Genomic DNA, 21,782 nt, shown 5'->3' on the forward strand with positions numbered 1-21,782 from the left:
TCAGTATTTGTTTTAGGGATTTACTCCACAAGAGGAGAACTACACAAACTTTGAAGTTATTTCCCATGATTGTGAACATTTTCTGACACCCGTTGCATTGTTTTATGTGACAAACCGCACCCGTGTGAAGAAACATTTCATTGAAAGTAGGTTAAAATACTATTTGATCCAAATTCAGAGTTGGACTAACTGAACAAAAACTCCAACTGGAAGGCACAGCAGCCCAAAACGTATGGTAAACTATACAATACAAAGTGTAATCACACCCTTATCGACTCAAATGTGAACAATGTGAATTTCCCAGGCAGTGGCGGGGGACGAGGGAGGGTCTCTGTCCAGGAACTATAACTTTGACTGCGGTGAGTCACATAGGGAAGTTGACGGAGCAGACTCCAATGCCTCACAGGGATAAGGCAAAGCCAACTGGGAGCGGCAGCTACCTTTGTTTGAATTAGGACTGGCTCAGTTTAACCAGGAGGCCATTCACATCTACACCTGAGCTGCTGGGTTTCACATGGCATGAGTTAGCCGTCAGTGAGCGAGGTTAAGGTTAAACTGAATGTGGTTAGTCAACACAAGACGGAAATAAAAGATTAAGGTTAATATTCTCCTTTTTTGGAGATAAAAAAATGGATGTTTCGGATCAGTCTTCCTGCTGAGAGATCACTGGGTTTACAGCAACAAGTAACAACAAACCACACTTTCAAGTGACTCTGTAACTAAGTGTTCAGCTGTGTAAAAACTGGTGTGACTGCGCGGCACCTGCAGGCATCAGTCAGGGCGTTGGCCGTCTTCTCTAGGCGTTATCAAACAAAGAGGAGCGCTGCCTCTTAAAAGCATGACTTAAGCAACTTTGTCTGGGCTGCAGCTCTCATGCTCAAGCACTCAATGTACGAGAAATGTACTGTGATAGATGATGAGGCCTCCAAGACACAAACTGAAAATACTCAACTCCACGGCTTGGGGAGTTTTTTTGTTTTTTTTCTAAATGACTGAGGAGAGCTTTGGGGAAAGCTTTGTGGGAGTCTCCAGACATCGATGGAAGATTTCCCAATCTTAAGGGAAGTATTTTAGCACTGACAGAGAGGATCACTAGAGACATAACTAATGAGACCAAATAGCTCATGAAAATTTCATGTCAAGAGTCGGGTTTCAGGGTGGCCGCAAGTTTCCTACAATTTTGTTCCACACCAACGTATCAGCGTAAACACACGGAGTGGCGAAGGACTTGGGACAGAAACACGAGCCCTTACTGACATTATGTGGTGTCTTTGTTTGCTGCAGAACGGATAGAGTTTCAGAAAAAGACCATGTAGGTAATGCCAGTGATAAAAATAAACACAGTAACACCGTAAGACAATAATGACACAAATAAACCAAAATGCTATGTAACTGAACTCACTGAGGTTATAGACACTGTGTGTGTGTGTGTGTGTGTGTGTGTGTGGGGGACAGGGTAATGCAAGTTGGCACGCTGCGAGGCCGCTGTTGCCGTGCAGCAGCTTGTCTGGTAAGAGCAGCGGCTGCATTCCTGAGAGATTGATAATTACCGACAGAGGAACTCTTCACTCCAAATCTGCTTTCGCCCCCCTTACACCTCCTCCTCCTCCTCCTCCTCCTCCCATCTTGTTCTCCCTTTCACCCCCTTCCTCACTCCCTCCCTCGCTGCCACACATCCCTCATACAGTACAGTGGCCTAGGAGACCAAGCCATAAAAGAAAAAGGATAATAGCTGGCGCATGAGAGTCATTTTCAGATAAGATTATAACATGCGGTTGTGTGCGCTGGCCAAGATAATTGTTCACTGTGTATTCTTATTAGAGGGGAGTCACAAATATTTGACATCTATGGAAACAGGGAGATTTTTCTTTTACAGAGTATGTGGAAAAATATGCATCAGAGTATGACAAAAACAAATATTTACACACACAGATGACAGTTTTTAAAATGTATTTAGAATTGTGGTGTAAGAACATTTCGGAAATATAGAGTATCGCGATATTATGTTTTGTGATACTGTATCGATTCTCAAAAACACAGTATTGATTTTTAATTAATAGCTTACATGCAAAGATTAACTGTGTCAATACTTTATTTCATTTGCAAAGATATGCTCCCTCTCAGTGTATGTGTCCTCTCAAAGTAGCGCTATGATGTCGGATGTTACAGGGACTGTGATAAATGCAGATCCAACTGTTCTGATTGTATAAAAAAGTCACTTTTTTATTCCGATTTTATGTATATGGTGGTGTGTTCTTTATATTATGACAGTTTTCCTAAATTTAAAAAAGCACACTGTATCATCTTGTTTACAGTATCCCAATATATCGCAATATATTGAATCGTAACCCCTGTATCATGATACGTATCGTATCGCCAGATTCTTGCCGATTAGTTGAGTAATCAGTCGTTTTGGTCTCAGTTGACTAAGATTTCTTTAGTCGATTAGTCGTTTTTTATGCTTTTTTCATGCTGAATGATGTATTTCCAAGAAACTTGTGAGCACATCTCTGGTACACACAAGTTTTAAAAGTGGTGCTTTTGTGTGATTCTTTGTGGATAAACTCAGTTTTACAGATATTTGTATTAAATCAATTAATGGATTACTCAACATAAACGTATGAGTGTTAGTCGACCTAAAATGTTTCTATTTAGGGCTGCAACTAACGATCATTTTCATTAACGAATAATCTGCTCATATTTTTCTTGATTAATCACTTTGTGGACATCAGAAAATAGTGAAAAATGGCCATTATAATTTCCTATAGTCCAAGGGGGCATCTTCAAATTCCTTGTTTTATGTGATAATCAGTCCAAAACCCAAAGATTTGTGGGTTGTTTTTTTTTGGCATTTTTGCTTGAAAATGACTTCTCATGATTACCAACGCTAGCTTTAAAGTGGTGCTTTTGTGTGATTCTTTGCGGAGAATCTCAGTTTCACAGATCTGTCGATTAAATCAACTAATCGATTAGACGACAAATCGTACAAGTGTGAGTCAACTAAGATTTCCTTGGTCGAGTACAGTCTTACTGTGCCTAAAATGTTTCTATTTAGGGCTGCAACTAACAATCACTTTCATTCATGATCAATCTGCTAATATTTTTCTTGATTAATCACTTCGTCGATGTCAGGAAATAGTGATGAAATAGCCATCGTATTTCCCCATAGTCCAAGGGGTGTCTTTGAATTCAGTGCTTTATGTGACAATCAGTCCAATACCCAAAGAGTTTTGTGTTTGTTTTTTTTTGGCATTTTTGCTTGAAAAGGACTTGAATGACTAATTGATTATGAAAACAGATACAGCTGATGGACTAATCAATGAATTGATTAATCGCTTCAGCGCCAATATTTTGAGCTGCTGATATACTGTAGTTGTTAACAATGCATAAGTAGTGCACCTCCCTGATATGTGACCTAAGTGTACAAACACATTTTGGTCCAATTGTTGATCTTAGTAAGTATCTTCAGTTAAAAGTTGGACAGTAAAATGTGGTCAGTTCCTACAATGTCACTGTTTGAGTCCCTATATTCTTACTTTCCATTGTTTACTTCTTTGTTTCTTTCCAAAAACAGGACAGAACAATAAAGCACCTTTTACTTTTCTCTGGCGTCTTCTAGCCAGCAGAGACAGTGTGGCACAGACTCTATAAAGCGTGTTGTTTGCTGTGCTTCCAGGGGTTACCAGTGGTCTACGTCTGGACTGCAGTCTCTTTGGAGCTTAGGACCTCTGAACTGACAAGTCAGTCAGGGGTGAAAAAGAAAGTGTTGTGCAGCAGCGGTGACCAGCTCGCAAGCAGCGAAGGCAAACACAGCTGGACACACTGGGGTTTAAAAATACATCCTGGCATCTCGGAGTCTCTGCTCTATACCCCAGTCAAAACAAAAACTAAATCCTTTCGGTCTGTAGTTCACTCAGTCTGACAGTCGCCTGAGTGGACGGCTGTCAAACAAAAATGTAGTGTGGGAATAAAAAAAAAGTCCTCCATTTAGACCATGTGAAATCTTATAAAGACAAGAAAACAGTAGAGAAATCTGAAATGCCATCATGCCCTATAACGGCTACTGATTAGATTTATCAGATGTGTTGATAAGGACTCACTGATGAGTTACTCATCAGCTAATCCTTCTGATTAACAGACACTCACTGTGTCCCACTCATCAGGAAGGAGTTTCCTGCATGACACACACACATCACTTGCTCACACACATAATCATGTGTCTTTGTGCATTACAACACCAATTGCTCCTCTTGTTGCCTTCTCTTGACCAACAGCTTTTTCTCCACTGAGATGCCACTCCATCACTGATGGATGAACACACAGTAAAAAACAGTACCTGGCTGCACCAAAATACAGGATGCACTTTCCACTGACTTCCTTATTCCGTCCCATCCCTCATCTCCCCGTCTCTCTACCTTGATCTTCCTCTGACTCTCATGTATCCGGCAGTCTCTGCTGTACCTCTGATGCTTACATAACACACCTGCAATCTCCATGGGTACAAGCCCTGGCTTGGCAGGCTGGCGAAGAAGAAGGAGCACCGGTAAGTGACACACCCTTTCTAAACAAATGGCTGTGTGTCTCAGCCTCACCTTACCAGAGGGTACAAGAGGTGAAGGCATTGGACCTGGAAAAAAAAAAAGGAATGGATCGCTGGAAGTGCTGCAGGGTTTTCAGAAAAAAGTTTGGATTTCAGTCCAAAGTGCAGGAGACAAACAGAGATGAGGTGTTATCTGTGCCAGGTTAATCAACAGGCAGCGGGTCAATATAGAGGAGCAGACTGTCTGTCATTGATAACCAAAGTGTCAGAGCACCAGTCATTTGCTGCTGGGTCATTGAGGGGAAGAAAAACAACAATAGTCTTCATTGTCATAAGCTGAGAGAAGCACTACAGGTCTTAAATTACCTGCTTGGGATCCCTGAAGGCCAAACTAAGCAAACCTCCCACACCTAGTTTTTTCCATGCATGCCTATACTCAACCTGGATCTCTTGACACCCATTTGCACCTCACTCTATCTAATTACACTGTGGAACACTGTGTTTTACCTGTAGGGACTATTTTCTTTATCTTAAAGCCTGATTTTATATTTTTTTTTTATATATATATATTGCAGCAACTGTAGTAAACTAATAAGAGCTTCACTTGGAAATGTACTTTTATTTATAAAAGTTGATTCAGTCGATCCTGGTGTCATTTTACTGTGATTTGAACTTTTTGAAAGTATATTTTTACACTATTTATCACGTTAAAGCACAGTTTGGGAGGCTTTATATAAGGAGGAATTAAAAGATATGTAAAGCCTACATGTGACTGCACTTTTCTGTTAAAACTACAACAAAGAAAAGCAACTTTTATAGCTTACTCCTACCTTGATGAACTTGTCTGATCCAGAAGGAGTGATTTAGCCTCTCTCCATTTGAAGCGTCCTTCTTCCTCTCCGACTCTAACAACTCTCAGCGTCCGAAGGGAAACTTCAGGTGAACCATTTCCGTGTGAAAAGCACTTCAGGAAGCGACTGGAGTCTGGGTTTGGTGTTGTTTGGATGTAGAGCTATATGATAACTTCTCCCGGCTGCTGTCAGCGCTGTGTGTCGGTGTCCGCTCCGGTGGACCGCGGAGGGGAAGTGAGGAGAAGTCTCCGTCGACCTGCAGCAGCTCCCACCTGGTCGCGAGGAGGCTGGGCGCGCTCAGGTGCGACAGAGCGGCTGCGGTTTTGGTGCAGTGACGACATCTAGTGGTGAGACGGAGGAACTACAGGTATCACAGAGCAAAGGGGAGGAGGGTGAGGAGCTCACTTTTACAGTTTTTCTCGATTGTTTACACACATTTTCTGAAAGCATGCCTCATACTCTCAGAACTCTACACACAAATCAAAAAACACACACACAATGGGCAAAACCCCTCAATTCTCCTGCAAAATGAAACTTTACATTCAAAACAATGTTATTTCTTCTCAAAATGGTATTTTGTTTTCAAATGACACACACACACCATCATATGAATAGACATTTATAAGAACCAGTTGAACACTGATGTGCTCAATGTAAAACACTATGATGAATGGAAAACACTTCTTCTCCATTCATCATAATGACTTAGGCCTTTTTTTTGTTACTACAGACAGTACATACATAAGTGTGTTGTAAAATATTTTAGAATATTGTTTTTATACTCAGAACACACAAATACACGGTAACAAATATATTTTATTTTCCCCACAAAAACAATGTACACAGTGTACATCCCAACCAACACAAAGTTGCACATACAGTGGTCTACATACAAAACAACAGAAGAATTTACTGTATACAGTTACAGTAAAAAAAACAAAAAAAAAAACTATGCTGCATCCTCTCTTCTGTTTCGGTCTGGCCACAGCACCTCATCCACATCACAAGCAATGTTTTCCCTGACCAAGCAGCGGGGGAAATATCGCTTAGCATGTCGAATCCAGCCATGAAAAGCATCAACTGATTGCTAATTGTAACACTGTGTGACAGGTGTTTGCCCATGTGATGAGTCAGTGTGCATAGTAGGGCAATTGACTTTAGAATTTTGAATGACAGTGTGTTCCTTGTGAAAACGAGATTTTCTTCATGAAAATTGTGCCAAATGCAGAGAATTGTGTGTAGTGTTTTGAAAAAAGTGTGTTTTAGAACTGCAATTTGAGTGTAAAGCAGGAATTGTGCTTGTAGTTTAGCAGAATTGGTTCAGGGGGTTGGTGCATGAGTTACATGTTGTGGTCATTGTGTGTCAAGTACCAGTATTTGTGTGTAAACAATTGAGAAAAACTGTAACACACTTCCAGCCTTTTTTATGCAAAGAAATGTCTCCTTAAGAAATGTTTTAAATGAGTATGCACATCTGGATATTAACTGTTTATATACACAACCAGGGAATGAAATCAGCACCTGCCACCTGCCAAATACAGGGTAAATGTTTGCTGTGGCAGGTAAAAATTTCAGGCCACCTGCCACGATGGCAGATTCATTATATTAAAGGGACTATTTATAACTTTCAGAAATGCTTGTTAAATATGATCTCCCAAAATGCAGTTACTCCTTGTGTATCCTTGTGTGTGGTGGTATAAGTTTGATTCCTTTTGTGTGTGAGTATTTTGACAGGCAGCATGCAAAACACTACAAACAAATACTGTTTATATGAATCATGCAAACTTTCTGGGCAGCTGAGCTCAACACTGTAGGAAACTATTAAAAGAATAGGCCTGCTAATGTTACCACCTCTGCTTGCCTGTGCAGTAGTCTGAGGCAAACAGGTATAGAGGAAAGTTAGAAAACACTTTTCAGTCATGTTGTCACTACTTACTTAGATGCACATAAAAACAGCTGTATAAATATAGCTCTCTCTGCAGGCTGGTCCAGACATGTGTTAGCTGATGCATCCAGAGCATGTAGGCCAGTCTGCCCTCAGCACTGACACAGTTTGTGACCCCTCGTGGGGGTATGAGAGAGTCTTAGATAGAATTTCCCCTGTGCCTCCGGTGTTATTAATAAACACAAAGTGTGCCTATGTTTTGCTAGAGACAGACACACCGCAGAGCTGTCCTTAAAGTTTAAAGAAAACTGTGTTCATAGCTGTCTGGACGATCATCTCTAAACAAAGTAAGTAAGTAATGATTAAATCTTCATTACATTGCTTTTTTATGCAAAACAACCTAAAGGGAATGACCAGATTAGAGGGATTTTAAAACCCCAATCTCATCAGTTATTGTTGTATGTCATTTGATTAATGGCTGTTCTCTCCTCCTTTCTTCTAGCTTGTCTCTCAGAAGGCCATGGACAATCAAACATCAACACAGGATGGGAAAAACATGGCATCTACTGAGGACTCACACATGGGACGTGTTGAGGATGTCACAGACAGCAGCCATACTGACTCGGAGACAGAGACAATCATTCCCCTGGCAGAGTACCCACCACATCCCACACTACAAACGGACCAGGAGGTCCTGGACCACTTGGGGCAGCTTTTTGACCACTGCACCCAGCAGGTGTCCCATCTGGAGACGCAGAGGAACGAGCTGATACATGAGCTCCTCCGTCTGCAGGAACCCATCCTGAGAGTCGTGGGACACCTGAGAGGGAGGCTGGGGGAGACAAAGAGGCTGCTCACGCTGGCTCAGCTGGATTATGTCGCTGTTTATGAGGAGGTGAAGGAGGTGAAGAGGAAACTGTTTGCCACAGCCAGAGACTGCATCCAGAGCCAGGTGACGCTGGCTGAGCAGGAGTACCAGGTGGCTCAGTCTGCTGTCACACAGGTAGGAACCACTGGATGGACGACGCCTGGAAGACTCATTTACTGTGGCAGGTTATAGCAGATAATTGTGCTTTGTTCTGCCTCTTTCATATCTATTATCTTCTGTAAATTAATCATTTTATCTTAATTTGTCCCAAGTGAACAACCAGTTTTTCAGCAAATACTAAAAACCAAGATTACAGACAAAGTTAATATGTGCAAGAAACAGCAGTGAGCAATATGAGGGGTCCATGCTGAATGTGAGGCATGCAGCAGGAAACTAATTATCATCATTATAAAATGTACAAACCAAACTTGAGTGTCTGAAATCAACATTTTGGGAGTGATAACTATAATACATTACATATGTACGTATGTTTGGAGACCACATATAAATTATGTTGAAGCAGCAATGTCTCTATTGCAATACTGTACAATATGTCATCAAGCATAATTATATACCTTATATTGTTCACTTATAATAGTCCCATACAATACGTAGCCTACAGTGTAGAAGTATGAGGACATTATACATAGAAAAAAATACAAATATGATTTTCATACATACATACAAACTTAACATGTAAATGACTACATGTGGCAAAAGTTTGTTTGTTTTAAGAAACAAAGGACCAGTCAAATATCACTGTATTTTATTAAGTCGTGAATTTATGAAACAGTTGTAGTGAGGAACTGAAAACATGTAGCACACTTTGTAAGTTAAACATTTAAAAATATAAAAATGTATGACCAGAACAGCATGTTAGTAAATGTCTGTAAGATGTTTCAAATAGGTTGTATATTGTTAATATGTTATATTCTGTATGTTAATGGTATAAATTAAAAAAATATATTTTCTCCATTTTGCTGCAAAAACATGGTTTGCTGTAGCTTTGCTCAATTATGTTAGTTTAATGCCTCCGCGCCGGCGGCAGTCGTCGTTATGTTTTTGGGTTGTCCGTCTGTCAGTACGTACAAATGCCCACTCAAATATTACCTGATTAGATTTCGGTGGTCAAAGGTCAAGGTCGCTCTGTGACCTCACAAAACAGGTTTTTGGCTATAACTCAAGAATTCATATGCTAATTATGACAATTTTACACAAATGTTTAATAGGATAAAATAATGAAGTGATGACATTTTGGACAGACATGGATGTACACTGTAACTTGACTGGTTGGTGGAGGCATACAACCACAAGGCGGTAATTCTAGCTTTAATCAATTTTTACATCCATCTATAGGAGGAGCTCAAGGCCCACATCCAAAATCTGACCCAGGAGTTGTCCCAGCTCCAGGAGGCCCAACAGAACCAGCTGAACACCCTGAGGGAACAGGCCTCTAAACCCTGCAGGCCCAGGGCCATGAGTGACGTCAGCCAGTGCCGGCAGGCATCTGTCAGGCTGCAGCGGCGGCTCAGCGGCAGCGTGAGGGCTCTGGAGGGCTGGTACGAGCCTCGGCTCATGGCCCTGCTGAGGAGACGGCAGGTTGGGGAGGACGCTTTGAGAAAGAGCAGGGAGCTGGCTGCGGACCTGTGGGCCCGCCTGGGGCCCCTGAGAGAGGACTTACAGAGACTGGAGGTGCAGAGAGCCTGTTTAGTGCAGAGGGTCACTCTGATGGAGAGGGAGAGGGAGGAGAGCGCCACACAACACAAGGTACAGTAGGACATAAAGCATATAAAAGGATATTTGGTGAAACTAGACTAAGATGTTTCTCCACTTTTCAGGAGACGGTGGAGAAACTAACAGAGACTCTGAGAGAACTAGAAGTGGAGTTTGAGGTTGAAAGAAATTCTAAGAAAGATGTGGAGGATTGTAATGACAGCCTTTTAAAAGAGCTGACATTGTTGAGGTAGGTTTACTCGGAACCTTTTACTGTTTAAGCATCAGGATTTTTAAAAAGTGACTAAGAAATGTATGTTTTATAGAGGCTGCGATGAACCCAGTGAAACCACTGCAGAAGAGGATCCCTAATTTTCTGTTTCCAGTTGATATTTTCATGCTGATAATCTACACCAGACCAAACCACGGCACAGAATTTACATTTAACATAGAAAAGATAAAAGCTAATAATTCAAACTTGGTATTTTTTTGCTTCTACAGAATTTACTCTTTCCTCCAACTTAACATCTGGCATGCTGTGCCAATAAACAAAGCAAACAGATTTACTGTAAATATTTTATTATGAACATACTTAAGTACACAAGAGATCAGACGCAGCACAGAAAAACAAATGCAGAGAAAAAAAAAACACACATAAGTGACACAATCTGAAAAATTCATATGAATATCAAGCAAATACAAGAAAAACCTACAATATGTACAATTTTAATAAAAGTGGATCTGTATAGAATTTTTTTCAGCACAACTAAACAACTGAATGAAAGAAAGAAAGAAAACCATCGAAAGGCAAACCTGAATGTCGGACACATCTGTGAAGCCAGAGTTGAGCACTGGGAGTTTTGAAAAACTAAAAAAGATCTAAAAATCTGACCAGTACAGACTCACTTTAAATACGTCACGACATGATGACAACGCAGCTTTATATTCCTTCAATATTCTACAAAAAACGCTGCTGCCCAGAATGTTTGTGAGAAAGAGATTACTGCTTATGCGAACAGCACTTGAAAATGGATCCATTTTTAATGAGCAGGTCGAATGAAGAGATGTGGAGACTGGACTCATGCTTGGACCTCTGAATCTCCAGCACCTTCTGGGTCCTCGTCGTTGTAGATATTTTCAGCCTGTAGAAGAAACAATTGAAAAGTAGATTAATAACTTGTAACTGGTGTTCAATGTTAATAAATGCACTTCAAATTTCTATCCACGCTGTGTCTGTTAATTGTTCTTTATATACTGTATCTCTGACGCTCCCACCGTGTGACAAAGGTCTTACCATTTGCCAGACTTGCATGATGTTGTCCTCTGATACAGAGCAGATGACCCACGGCTCGTTGGGGTTCCAAGAGAAATCTGAGATCTTTGCCGTGTGTCCTCCATGGATGAACTAGAGAGAAACAGAGCACGAGGGATCACTACAGCACTTTACATTCAATTAAAAACACACAGTATTTTTTTTTTTTGTCCCAACTGACCAGCAGCTCAGGAGGGCCATCCTCAGCATCCTCCGGCGACTGTTCCTCTCCGATCTTACTGAGGTCCCAGACGTTGAGCCTCCTGTCGGTGCCGCTGGAGGCCAGGATGGTTTCGTTGTGAGGAGACCACTGGACCTGTTCGGTAGAGATGGGCCAGATGTTACATTTCTGCGACTAAGTGCTCCACAAACATAACATAAAAAAAAAAAAATAGCCACAATCAACAAGACTAAAACTGGTCCAACAGTTGGTTAATAGAGTATTCCTCTATTTGCGATGGCTAATCTGAATCAAATCAGATGGATAACAAGTGTAACATGTTTGATGTCAAACAGCCAGAAGTTAGGTCTATGCAGGAGTGTCATGTGTGCTTGAAAAGGCAGATATGCCACAATGCACAACATGATTAATGGGCTAAAAAACTCCTTAAAGGTTAACTCTGGTATTTGTCAACCTGGACCCTATTTTCCCATGTTTGTGTGTCTAATAGGAACAATATCTTCTGAAATTGGTCATCGGTTGCACTTTATTTAAATGTAACAATGCCTGCATGTATTTGTCCCTGTCAAATAAATGAATAAATAAAATATTGAGCGAGTACGCTGCAGATGGTAGCCACTAAACAGGCTATAATGTAAACACTTTACATCCAATAAAACTGCTTATTTTTGCCACTGACAGGCTCAGATTGTTATTAGAAGTGTCTCACAACATTATGGAAAGGAACCTTCAGAGAAATATTACATTTGTTTCTTACCTTTCACTTTCTATTTTTGTTATTGTGTCGTGTGTCTTGTTGCGGGAAGACAACGGTGGAAATGTGAGCGAGAATGGAGAGAGGAGTGCCGGTGTTTGTTGTGTTAGAGTACAGAAAGCGTAGCTTAGTGTTAAGACTTTCAAGTCATAGCTGAATATTTCGCATATTTTGACGATGTGGACACGACGCAACAAACAGACCGGCTCAAGCGAAAGGTAAGAAAAACATTTCATTTCTCTATGGGGTCTTTTCCATAATGTTGTCAGACACTTATAACGATCTGAGCCTGTCAGTGGCAGAAACAAGTATTTTTAGTGGACATAAACTGACGGTACCAGGATACAAAGGATTACATTACAGCCCGTTTAACGGCTGCCATCTGCAACGTAGCTTTGTTTGCCAACATCTAAAGCCCAACATCACTCCAGATCTGCATCAAATCATTTCAGCTAAATTTAGCTGACCAGAGGGTCACTTCTTACCTGGAAGATCTCGTCTTTGTGAGATTCAAACGAGTGCAGCTTCAGCTTCAAGTTCCTCAGGTCCCAAAGAGCCACAGTCTAAAAAGAAAAGTAGCTCCAGCTTCAACTGATTCAACTCAATACTAAATAAGAACACATCCTGCTTTACTGGATAGCAACATCTTATGTTAACAGCTCTACAGAGAAAGAGTAGTTGACCCACCTTATCTGCAGAGCCAGTGGCCAGGATGAACTCGCTGTAGGGATTGAAGGACAAGCAGTTGACCTCGGCGGTGTGGGCGTCCACTGCATGGCTGGGCTTGGAGGTGTTGTTGGACCGCGTGTCCCAGCTGTGCCAAAAGCAGACAAAAGCACCATTGTTAAAAAGGAAAAAATTGAGACTAAACAACAACTTTGTTTCTCGTGAGTCATCACAGCGGTTAGCGAATTTTGTTACCAACTCAAGAGCTGCTCACATCATGAGTTTCATGTCGTCGGCCACGGACCCAAAGAGCGACTCGTGGAGCAGGTGCCAGGAAACGTCCTCCACCACCGCTGTGTGGCCTGTGAAGATGGTCTTGGCATCCACGATCTTTCCCTCCTTGGGCCCAGCGCTGATGTCCCATAGGCAGATTGTCTGTAAAAGAGCAGAGATGGGTTAGAAAATGTATTAACAGCAATTTAAAAAAAACAACAGATGATTAAAAACTTCACATGAGCCACAGGAAAACCGAAGATGCTAGTTAAACAGGTAAAACAGGAAGAGAGGCGACACTAGACGGAGTAGTTCAGCTATGTTGTGACAAGTTGCTTACATGGTCATCAGAAGCACTGAGGAGGCAGCCGCTGAGGTTTGGGTTCCAGGAGAGGCCATAGCCCTCCTTCTGGTGGCCTCGTAACCTCAGATCTGGTGTGCATTCTCCAGAGGGGTCTTCCATATTAAATAAAATCAATGTTACAAAAAATGTTGAAGAAAACAAAAACTAATTTTTTTGTAGACCTTTGAAAACTCTTCAGAAAAATGTGTTTTGGTTGTAATCGTACCAGGTTTGGAGGGGTGCTTTGTGTAGTCAAAGACCAGCACGTCACTGGTGGGGGTCTTGGTGGCGATGATGCAAGGATTCTGAGGCATGTAGCGGGCTCTGTTCACTTCCCCTTCATGATTAATCTTGATTTCAATCTCTATCTTCCCACTTACAGATCCAAAACCTCCAAACTCTGAAATAAACAACAGTTACGTAAGATGATGGCTGTTGCAAATGAGCATGTGTCGAATAAAATTCTGTTCTACTGAGCATGTTAAATGGTATATTCTATGCAAGTGTTGCATTTTAATAACTTAAATGTAGTCCAAAACAAAAATACGTACCCATATTTTCTGAAGCATTAAAGATTTCAGCAAGATTTAAATGTATTCATTCATTGAGAAGAACTGTGAGCCACAATATTCAAATACAAGAACTTTTTTTTGAGACAATTTGATGACATTGAATATCAACTGAATGGCCTAGCTGCATCATGATTTTCAATGTCAGCACCATTTGAAAACATAGTTTATCCATCAATTAGGGCTGCACAATTATGGCCAAATTGATAATCACGATTATTTTGATCAATATTGAGATTACAATTACACTTGATTTGATATGTAGCTGAGTTTTCTGGCACACGTTTTAAACTTCAATATCACAGTCGATCATGTTCATTTGATTGTGGGAAACCAAAATCTTGATTTGCGATTAATATTTGATTTAATTGTGCAGCCCTGACATCAATCCATTTATTTTGTGCAACACAACATATAGTACACGTAGTCTTCCCCTGCACACGTTATCCCTCACCTCCTTTCTCGCTGTCATAGTGTGATGCATCAAACTGGGCGTCGTCATTAGGGAGTTGAACACTGGCGATTACAAGGTGATTCTGTTCATCGGATGTGTGTGTTCCCAAAACCAGCCTGTGTACGCTGTAGTCTTTCCCCTCTGGCCTGTGAAGAAGGAAGAATTCAAATATGTATCATGTATTCATTAATAAAAAATGTGATCCCTCGTCTCGTGTAGGGGTGTTATAAAATATTGATCCACAGAAGTATCGTGATATTATGTTGTGCGATACTGTATTGATTCTGCAAAACACTATCGATTTTTAATTAACCTCTTAAAAATCCGGTGGCCCTCCGTCGGGCCCGGCTGCTATTTGATCTTTCGGAGGTTGTAGCGGGCTCAGTTTAAAGCTGGAGGCATCATATGAAACTAGAAAACCTGAGGAATCAATTGGTACCAACCATGTCATACTAGCTTTTTGAGAAAAAGGTTAAATAACGCTCCAAAGTTAAAATGTTGGCGAGGAAAAACTGGCATTGCGATATTCACAGGGTCCCTTGACATCTGACCTCAAGATATGTGGGTTCCCACGAGTCTCCCCTTTACAGACATGCCCGGTTTATGCTAATCACATGCAGTTTGGGGCAAAAACCATGCAGTTTTTTGCATGCAGTATTTATTTTTGCCTATTCTAAAATGGTTTATTTCTAGTGTGTTCTTCATACTATGACAGTTTTCCTAAAATTTTAAAAGAATCACAGAATATCACCTCGCTTCTTACAGTATCGCAATATATCGTATCATTCCCCTTGTATCATGGTACATATCGTATCGCCAGATTCTTGCCAATACACAGCCTTACTCTTGTGTCATGTTTTGGTGGATGTCAAGGTGCAGCAGGTCCCCCCTTCTCACCTGGTGACATCAGGCAGCCACTGAGCGGTGAGGCTGGGCCACTCCAGGGCGTGAGTCATGACCAGGTCGTAGAGGAATGGGGTGTTCTTCTTCCATATCTTGTACTCCTCATTGATCACCCTCTCCTCCACAGCATCATCAAATGCAGCTGCAAAAAGTAACATTTAGCAACAACACAAAGTTAAGATCCAAGATTCAACATGTTTATTGTCACGCCGGTTATACAGGTACAATCGTGTGAAATGCTTTTTGCTGGGAAGCTCCATTAAAATAATAATTTATATTACAATTATAAAAGGAAATACTTTGTACAAGGGCATATTAAGAACATATACAGGCATATTAAGAACATATACATTAAGAACATATACAGTATAAGATATATTTTTGTGTGAGAAGGTGTCGTATGAGTTATCTATTTAAAAGTCTGATGGCCCGGGGGGAAAAAACTGTTCCTCAGTCTGCTGGTGGGAGTCCTGCTGGGGGTCCTGTATCTTCTACCAGAGGTAGAACACTCAAACTCACATCTCTCAACATGTTCAAACAAAAGCTGCAACAAGTCATAGTTGACTGCTGTACTTGCTGACCAGCCCTCACTTCTCTCTCTCTCTCTCTCTTCCATTACAATTTTACGAAGAACATCTAGTAATCCACCTTTTTTTCTACATAGTGTTTATTAATTTCTGACCTATTCGTTTACCTATGCTGTTTTTAGCCATTTTCTCATGTCTTGTCATGGCATACTGTATGTTTGTCATACTGTACTGTATCTGTGCTGTTTGTGTCGCTTGTGTGGACTGTGTTTTTATACTATTGCTGCTGCCTCTTAGCCAGGTCATCATTGTAAATGAGAATTGGTTGTCAATTGATTTTACCTGGTTAAATAAAGGAGGGAGAACAGGCTGTTATGGTTGATGGTGTGTGTTATGTTATGATGTCATGCAGCATCTAATTTGCCTGGACTGAATAGAGGATATGAGAGTGACATAAAAGTTCTACTTTACTGAGAAAAGTCTTGTTAAATTGACAGCAGTGAGGTTTATTTTGCTGATAAGATAACACATGTGTCTATAGGTATCTTTATAATCTAATCAACCCCATGAGGCAGAGCCTAAGCAACACATTACTACACGTGTATCAGTAAATTAAACCCCCTGCATAGGCAGCCTGCTAGCAGCTAACCTCAGCTACCAGCTAGCTGGCTGGTGTTTAACAATGAAAGGTGATGCTGACTGGCGCGCCAACAAACCACCGGTTCATCCTGCCTGACTGGTGTTTTCTTCTCTCACTCTGGACAAACACACACACCTTTAAGCAGCTAACTCAGAAACAAAGAAGCGAACACCCCTTACCTTCTTTATCAGCCATTGTGTCGTGGTTTAAACCACTAATACTGGCAAAAGAGTAGGAATTGTTAGGAGGAGTGCTCTGTAGAGACAGCACGGTGGCTTGCAATGGCGCCAACTCCATAGAACAGGACGGACCAATCAGCGTTCAAGAAAAAACCGACAGGAAGTCGTCACCGCGACACATTACTACTTCCGGAACGCCCTCCTCTGATACATGTTGTGGTTGCAACACACTGAGATAGTAAAAAGTTGTTTTGGTCCTCTTTTAAAGCGTTTAACAAACATACAGCTACGATGGACGACCGTGAGCTGGACCTGACCGAGGCACAGAAAGTTATAAAGTCTAAATACCCAAAAATCAACAAGAAATATGAATGTAAGTCTGAAAGTTATGATAAATAATGTAGCTAGCTAGCTTAGCTCGTTTACTAGCCTGTCACTTTACTCGTGGAAACTGTGAGAGAAACTGTCTCCAACTGTAGCTAGCGTTATGTTCCCACTCCAATTAAATGAAACTGTTTATCTAAATTAAGTGACATGTGCCATAAATAGTTTTTGAAACGTGTAATGTCATATCTGCCTCTGCCTCTGTCTCTCTCATAAGCTGGTGTAACAGCATGTCTTAACTAATCATGTCACCATGTGTTTTATTATTACAGACCTGGATCATACAGCAGATGTACAGTGAGTGTGTTCTTTGATATCTTGGTAAAAAGTTGTTTGTCAGATCTCACAAATGTTCTCTGTTGTTCAGTAATAATAATAATAATCTTTATTTGCATAGCACCTTTCTAAACATAGTTTCAAAGTGCTTGCACAGATACAATGAAATACAGACAAAATAAAAACAACAATAAAAGAACAAAACATAAAGGCCAAATAATGAGACAACTAAAACCCATAACCAGTGGTATCAAAACAATAAGTTACTACACATAAGCCAAAAGAGGACAAGGTGTGGGGAAAAGGTGCACCAAGCTGTTGCATTACGGAGTTAAAAAAGCCTTTTTATAAAAATGGGTTTTTAAAAGAGATTTAAAATTGGTAGTAGAGCTAGCTAACCTGAGGTCCTGAGGTAGGCTGTTCCACAGTCTAGGTGCATTGATGGCAAAGGCCCTGTCACCCTTAGTCACCAGCCTAGACCTGGGTATAGCCAGTAGAGCCAAATCAGAGGACCTCAGGTTACGCGGTGGCACATAGGGTGTAAGGAGCTCAGTGATGTTGCTCGGTGCCAAACCATGCAGAGCTTTAAAAGTTAATAATAAAATCTTAAAATCAATTCTCGAATTTGACAGGCAACCAGTGAAGTGCAGCTAAAAACGGAGTGATGTGCTCAAATCGTAGTCATCACTATTTTATTTGTTGCTCTCTCTCTCTCTCTCTCTCTCTCTCCCAAGGATTCACTCCTGGGGAAACTCTCTGGAGGAAGCCTTCGAGCAGTCTGCCATGGGCATGTTCGGCTACATGACGGACACAGAGACAGTGGAACCGATTGACACTGTTGAAGTGGAATCAGAGGGTGAGAGTACAGACAGCGTCTCAATCAATCAACCTTTTTCTATACCTGGATCAATCATGTTGCCAGATCCAGATCACCTAAACTAAACTCTAGTATGTATACTTTTTTCCCTTCTCAAAAGGTGACGACATGGAGTCTCTTCTTTTCCATTTCCTAGACGACTGGTTATACAAGTTTTGTGCAGATCTCTTCTTTGTTCCCAGGGTGAGTATGTTGGTCATGTTTTGTATGTAGTTTAAAGAAAACCATCCAAGGTGGGTATGGTGACACCTAGAGCTGCAACGATTATCGATTAGCTGTCAACTACTAAATTAATCACCAAATATTTTGATAATCGATTAATCAGTTTGCAGCACTACTGGAGAAAAAAAAGTAATAATTCTCTGATTCCAGCTTCTTAAATGTGAATATTTTCTGGTTTCTTTACTCTTCTATGAAAGTAAACTGAATATCGTTGAGTTGTGGACAAAACAAGACATTTGAGTACGTCGTCTTGGGCTTTGGGAAACACTGATTTTCACAATTTTCTGACCTTTTATAGACCAAACAACTAATCGATTAATTGACAAAATAGTCAACAGATTGATCGACAATGAAAATAATAGTTAATTGCAGCGCTGGTGACATCACAGCAAGAACAACCATAGTTTTATTTGGGCCCTGGTCTTTCCTTTGGGGAGTTTGTTTGTTATCCACTTGTCCACATGGGTGTAGATTAGAGACTGTTAACTCAACATAGGTACGACAATGAGGGACTGTCTAACTGTGCTTGCCCTGCAATGGACTGTATGCTGGGATAGCGTCTAGACCCCTTTCTGTGCATTTTTACATAACATATTTTGATTCTTGTATGATGGACAGACTATAAAGATCTTGTTTATTAAGTATTTTTTTTCCTATGTAAATCTCCTGACACAATTATATGTTCCATCTGTCCACTAGGAGGTCAAAGTTTTGCACATAGACAGAATGAACTTCAAGATCCGCTCCATTGGGTGAGTAAGTTTGGTTACCACCTCACAATAACAAAAAAAGTTATAGCAGAACAGGGATGGGTACACGTTAAAAATTAGTGGTTGTCCTAAAATTACTTCTCACATGTGAAGTGGACATGTTTGCAGTTCAATGCCTCAGTTTTTAGCCTTACTTCATGGATAGATAAGACATCATGATGATGCCATGCAGTCACAATGTTTTGGTGTCTCCTGTGTTTTTTTGTTGTCTGTTACTAAAGTCATTCCCAGCAAATCGACTTTTGATCAAAACAAGCTCACTTCCACAAGACTTTCCTATCATGCTTTCCGGAGGAAATCTTACATGCAGACCTCGCAGACGAGGATCAATCAAATACCCACAACAAAGTGAATAGGAGGTGACATGCTTGCGGGAGACGAGGGGATCACTCGCACATCTCCAGACTGGCACTTCCTTGTATATTTCTTACAAATGTACATCACTGATCTACCGGGCTTCTCTCTGTAAAGAGCAGACCGCGACCCCAATCTCAGTCAGAAAAGCAAAGGTGGAGGAGTACTGTATGTTTCTACATTAACCACATCTTTGTGGTCATTTGTCATAATTTTTCTGCTGGTGACTGTTCGTCGGTTTAGAAGGGACTTCAGACATATAAACCTCAGAGTACCGCAGCTGACTCCTCTCTCCTAAACACACCTTTTACTACAGATTGTAAAAACAACCTTGTGTGTTCCCCCCCCTTATCTTTTTCATATTTTGATTTTATCCTTCAGCTATCTAATCTTACTTTTCTATTTTAGTTATGTCCTGTAAGCTGTTCTCTCATATGGTGATTTTTCTTTTGTTTGTTAAAGTTGGGGTGAAGAATTCTCTCTGCCAAAGCATCCACAGGTAAGACAGCAAAACTGTGAAGACCACACTTTATTCAGATTATAATTCTGTATATAATAACATTATGGAATAAAAGTAAAGAGGGCTTTACCTTTAAGTTTTTTTTTTATATCATTGACACTTTTAGGAGAATTGTGTAAAATGAATAATAAAAGATACATAATTGCAGTGCGTTGATTCTCATGTTATGTCCTGTCTTGTAAATCCAGGGAACTGAGGTGAAAGCCATCACATACTCCGCAATGCAGGTCCACGATAACGAAAAACCAGAGATATTTGTCATCGTTGATATCTGACGATACCTCCAGAGGCAGACCACTCTCCTGGTTCAATGGAACTGGAATATCTACTTGGCCAATTTAAGTGGCCTTTTATCTAAGACACTGATTATTGACTTGTAAAATCTGTTTTTTTTTTAACTTTAAGGTGAACTGTTCACTGTCAGGAGCATTTCCCAACATTTCGTGTGATTACGGGTGCACATAGTAGAATGGAAGGGCTCTCTGATAGACTGATAGATTACAGATTAATGATATGACACTCATGAATTGTATCATTTCAGAAATCACAAAACCAGGGAAATAGTGTAAAGGAAAACTGATTTAGAATGCTGTATTTGGTTTTTAACACATTTGTCAACCCAGTTTTACTTGAAATGCTTTTGCAAATTCTTGTTCTTATTTATCACACATTTGAAATGCCTTGTGTTGATGCCTTATTAATCATTGTAAATAAATCAACAGATGTTTATTTTTCTGCTGTGAGATTTATTAAATGGTCACTGGTACCTTAAAACAATATCTTGCTTGTGAATATTTTGTGGGTTATTCTGGAGGACAAAGCAGTAAACAGGAGCTCCAACTTTAAAATTTTAAAAATAACCATAACTAACTTACTGTGATTTCAACACAGCAGCATATTAGAAAAACCACCATGTAAATGTAGAATATGCGTTATTGTTAATAAGACTATGGTTGATTTAAGTTGACACGCAGATATCTCGTCAGGATACTTCAGGACTTCATGATATGTGTGTCTAGGCCTGTTCAAAGGTTTGAAATTTGAGAATAAGTAATTTTAAAGGAAGAATACTTCCACTGACTCAACATAGAAGAATAGCAGGGATGCAACAAACTTAATTTCTTAATTGAAATAAATTAATTATAGCATACTGATCGTATAATACACTTTCTAGCCAAAGTATCTCAGCTGGTCCAGGGTTTTGTTGGAGCCTTTATGATGCAATACATGAATGTACTATTAATATCCAGTATTAAACCACATCCACAAGCCCAGCTGGAGTTTTTACCTCAAAGAAGAGACAGCCAGATGAGAACAATAAGACCTGACAAGCATGATCACAGTAAATCCTGTGCAGTGAGACATCAAACACAACACTTTTGTGCACTAGATGATAGAGGATGTTCATGTCCAGGCTTGTGACCTTTTCTTTTAAATATTGACTGAATGATCCCAGTTTCTCAGAGCTGTTCTTAATAAACAGAGTGAAAGGAACTGCAGGCAGCAGTATTTATGATAGATATGGCTAAAAGTCTGTTTTTCCAGCTCAACTATAATCTCTAATGTCATTGACCAAATATGTGCAATGCACTGCACAACTGGAATTAAATGTAAAGGGACTAAAAGCAATGGGATACTCTGTTTCGTCAGGTTATGCAGCAAAAGAGGACACTGTGTTGTTATAACTCATAACTGGATTGAAGCTTCTCCTGTCTGTAATA

General features: G+C 40.3%; 4 protein-coding genes across 14 annotated transcripts in view; 2 read left to right on the top strand and 2 right to left on the bottom strand.

Moving 5' to 3' along the window:
* LOC119474673 (uncharacterized protein KIAA1522-like) overlaps positions 1-5,622 on the bottom strand; it is a 33,988-nt gene extending 28,366 nt beyond the window's left edge. For 7 of the 8 annotated variants that reach the window (XM_037746850.1, XM_037746849.1, XM_037746846.1 and 4 more), the window contains exon 1: positions 5,371-5,622. The gene's annotated coding sequence lies outside the window, so the exon portion shown is untranslated. The remainder of the gene's footprint in view (positions 1-5,370) is intronic. The other variant, XM_037746844.1, reaches the window with a different exon arrangement.
* On the top strand, positions 5,576-11,076 carry LOC119474677 (syncoilin-like). 4 transcript variants are annotated; one of them, XM_037746859.1, is made up of 6 exons: positions 5,576-5,783; positions 7,543-7,627; positions 7,779-8,279; positions 9,501-9,911; positions 9,983-10,107; positions 10,184-11,076. In XM_037746859.1, exons 3-6 carry the CDS (start codon positions 7,797-7,799, stop codon positions 10,227-10,229), a joined length of 1,065 nt encoding a protein of 354 aa, XP_037602787.1. In that variant the 5' UTR covers positions 5,576-5,783; positions 7,543-7,627; positions 7,779-7,796; the 3' UTR covers positions 10,230-11,076. The 4 variants fall into 4 exon arrangements, with proteins under 4 accessions (XP_037602787.1, XP_037602785.1, XP_037602786.1 ...); XM_037746857.1 differs by having other exon boundaries at positions 7,543-7,623; XM_037746858.1 differs by lacking the exon at positions 5,576-5,783 and having other exon boundaries at positions 6,808-7,627.
* Positions 10,422-16,791, bottom strand: LOC119474675 (histone-binding protein RBBP4). The gene is made up of 11 exons (XM_037746853.1): positions 16,659-16,791; positions 15,307-15,454; positions 14,410-14,555; positions 13,613-13,786; positions 13,384-13,499; positions 13,045-13,205; positions 12,792-12,918; positions 12,590-12,667; positions 11,351-11,485; positions 11,152-11,262; positions 10,422-10,999 (listed from the first exon to the last, which is right to left on the bottom strand). The coding sequence occupies exons 1-11, from the start codon at positions 16,774-16,776 to the stop codon at positions 10,937-10,939; spliced, it is 1,377 nt and encodes a 458-aa protein (XP_037602781.1). The 5' UTR covers positions 16,777-16,791; the 3' UTR covers positions 10,422-10,936.
* zbtb8os (zinc finger and BTB domain containing 8 opposite strand) lies at positions 16,757-20,589 on the top strand. The gene is made up of 7 exons (XM_037746860.1): positions 16,757-17,031; positions 17,315-17,339; positions 18,053-18,174; positions 18,296-18,378; positions 19,117-19,169; positions 20,004-20,040; positions 20,250-20,589. The coding sequence occupies exons 1-7, from the start codon at positions 16,950-16,952 to the stop codon at positions 20,334-20,336; spliced, it is 489 nt and encodes a 162-aa protein (XP_037602788.1). The 5' UTR covers positions 16,757-16,949; the 3' UTR covers positions 20,337-20,589.
* Positions 20,590-21,782: the final 1,193 nt, after the last annotated feature.

Source organism: Sebastes umbrosus, chromosome 16 (genome assembly GCF_015220745.1).
Source record: "Sebastes umbrosus isolate fSebUmb1 chromosome 16, fSebUmb1.pri, whole genome shotgun sequence".
Taxonomy (NCBI): Eukaryota; Metazoa; Chordata; class Actinopteri; order Perciformes; family Sebastidae; genus Sebastes; species Sebastes umbrosus.

Coding starts and splice junctions, on each gene's coding strand:
- LOC119474677 (XM_037746859.1), top strand. CDS start 7,797: ATGGACAATCAAACATCAACACAGGATGGGAAAAACATGGCATCTACT. Junction 8,280..9,500: donor CTCAGTCTGCTGTCACACAG/GTAGGAACCACT, acceptor ATCCATCTATAG/GAGGAGCTCAAGGCCCACAT. Junction 9,912..9,982: donor AGAGCGCCACACAACACAAG/GTACAGTAGGAC, acceptor TCCACTTTTCAG/GAGACGGTGGAGAAACTAAC.
- zbtb8os (XM_037746860.1), top strand. CDS start 16,950: ATGGACGACCGTGAGCTGGACCTGACCGAGGCACAGAAAGTTATAAAG. Junction 18,379..19,116: donor ATCTCTTCTTTGTTCCCAGG/GTGAGTATGTTG, acceptor TCTGTCCACTAG/GAGGTCAAAGTTTTGCACAT. Junction 19,170..20,003: donor TTCAAGATCCGCTCCATTGG/GTGAGTAAGTTT, acceptor TGTTTGTTAAAG/TTGGGGTGAAGAATTCTCTC.
- LOC119474675 (XM_037746853.1), bottom strand. CDS start 16,776: ATGGAGTTGGCGCCATTGCAAGCCACCGTGCTGTCTCTACAGAGCACT. Junction 15,455..16,658: donor CACAATGGCTGATAAAGAAG/GTAAGGGGTGTT, acceptor TACTTTTTGCAG/CTGCATTTGATGATGCTGTG. Junction 12,919..13,044: donor GACGACATGAAACTCATGAT/GTGAGCAGCTCT, acceptor CTTTTGGCACAG/CTGGGACACGCGGTCCAACA.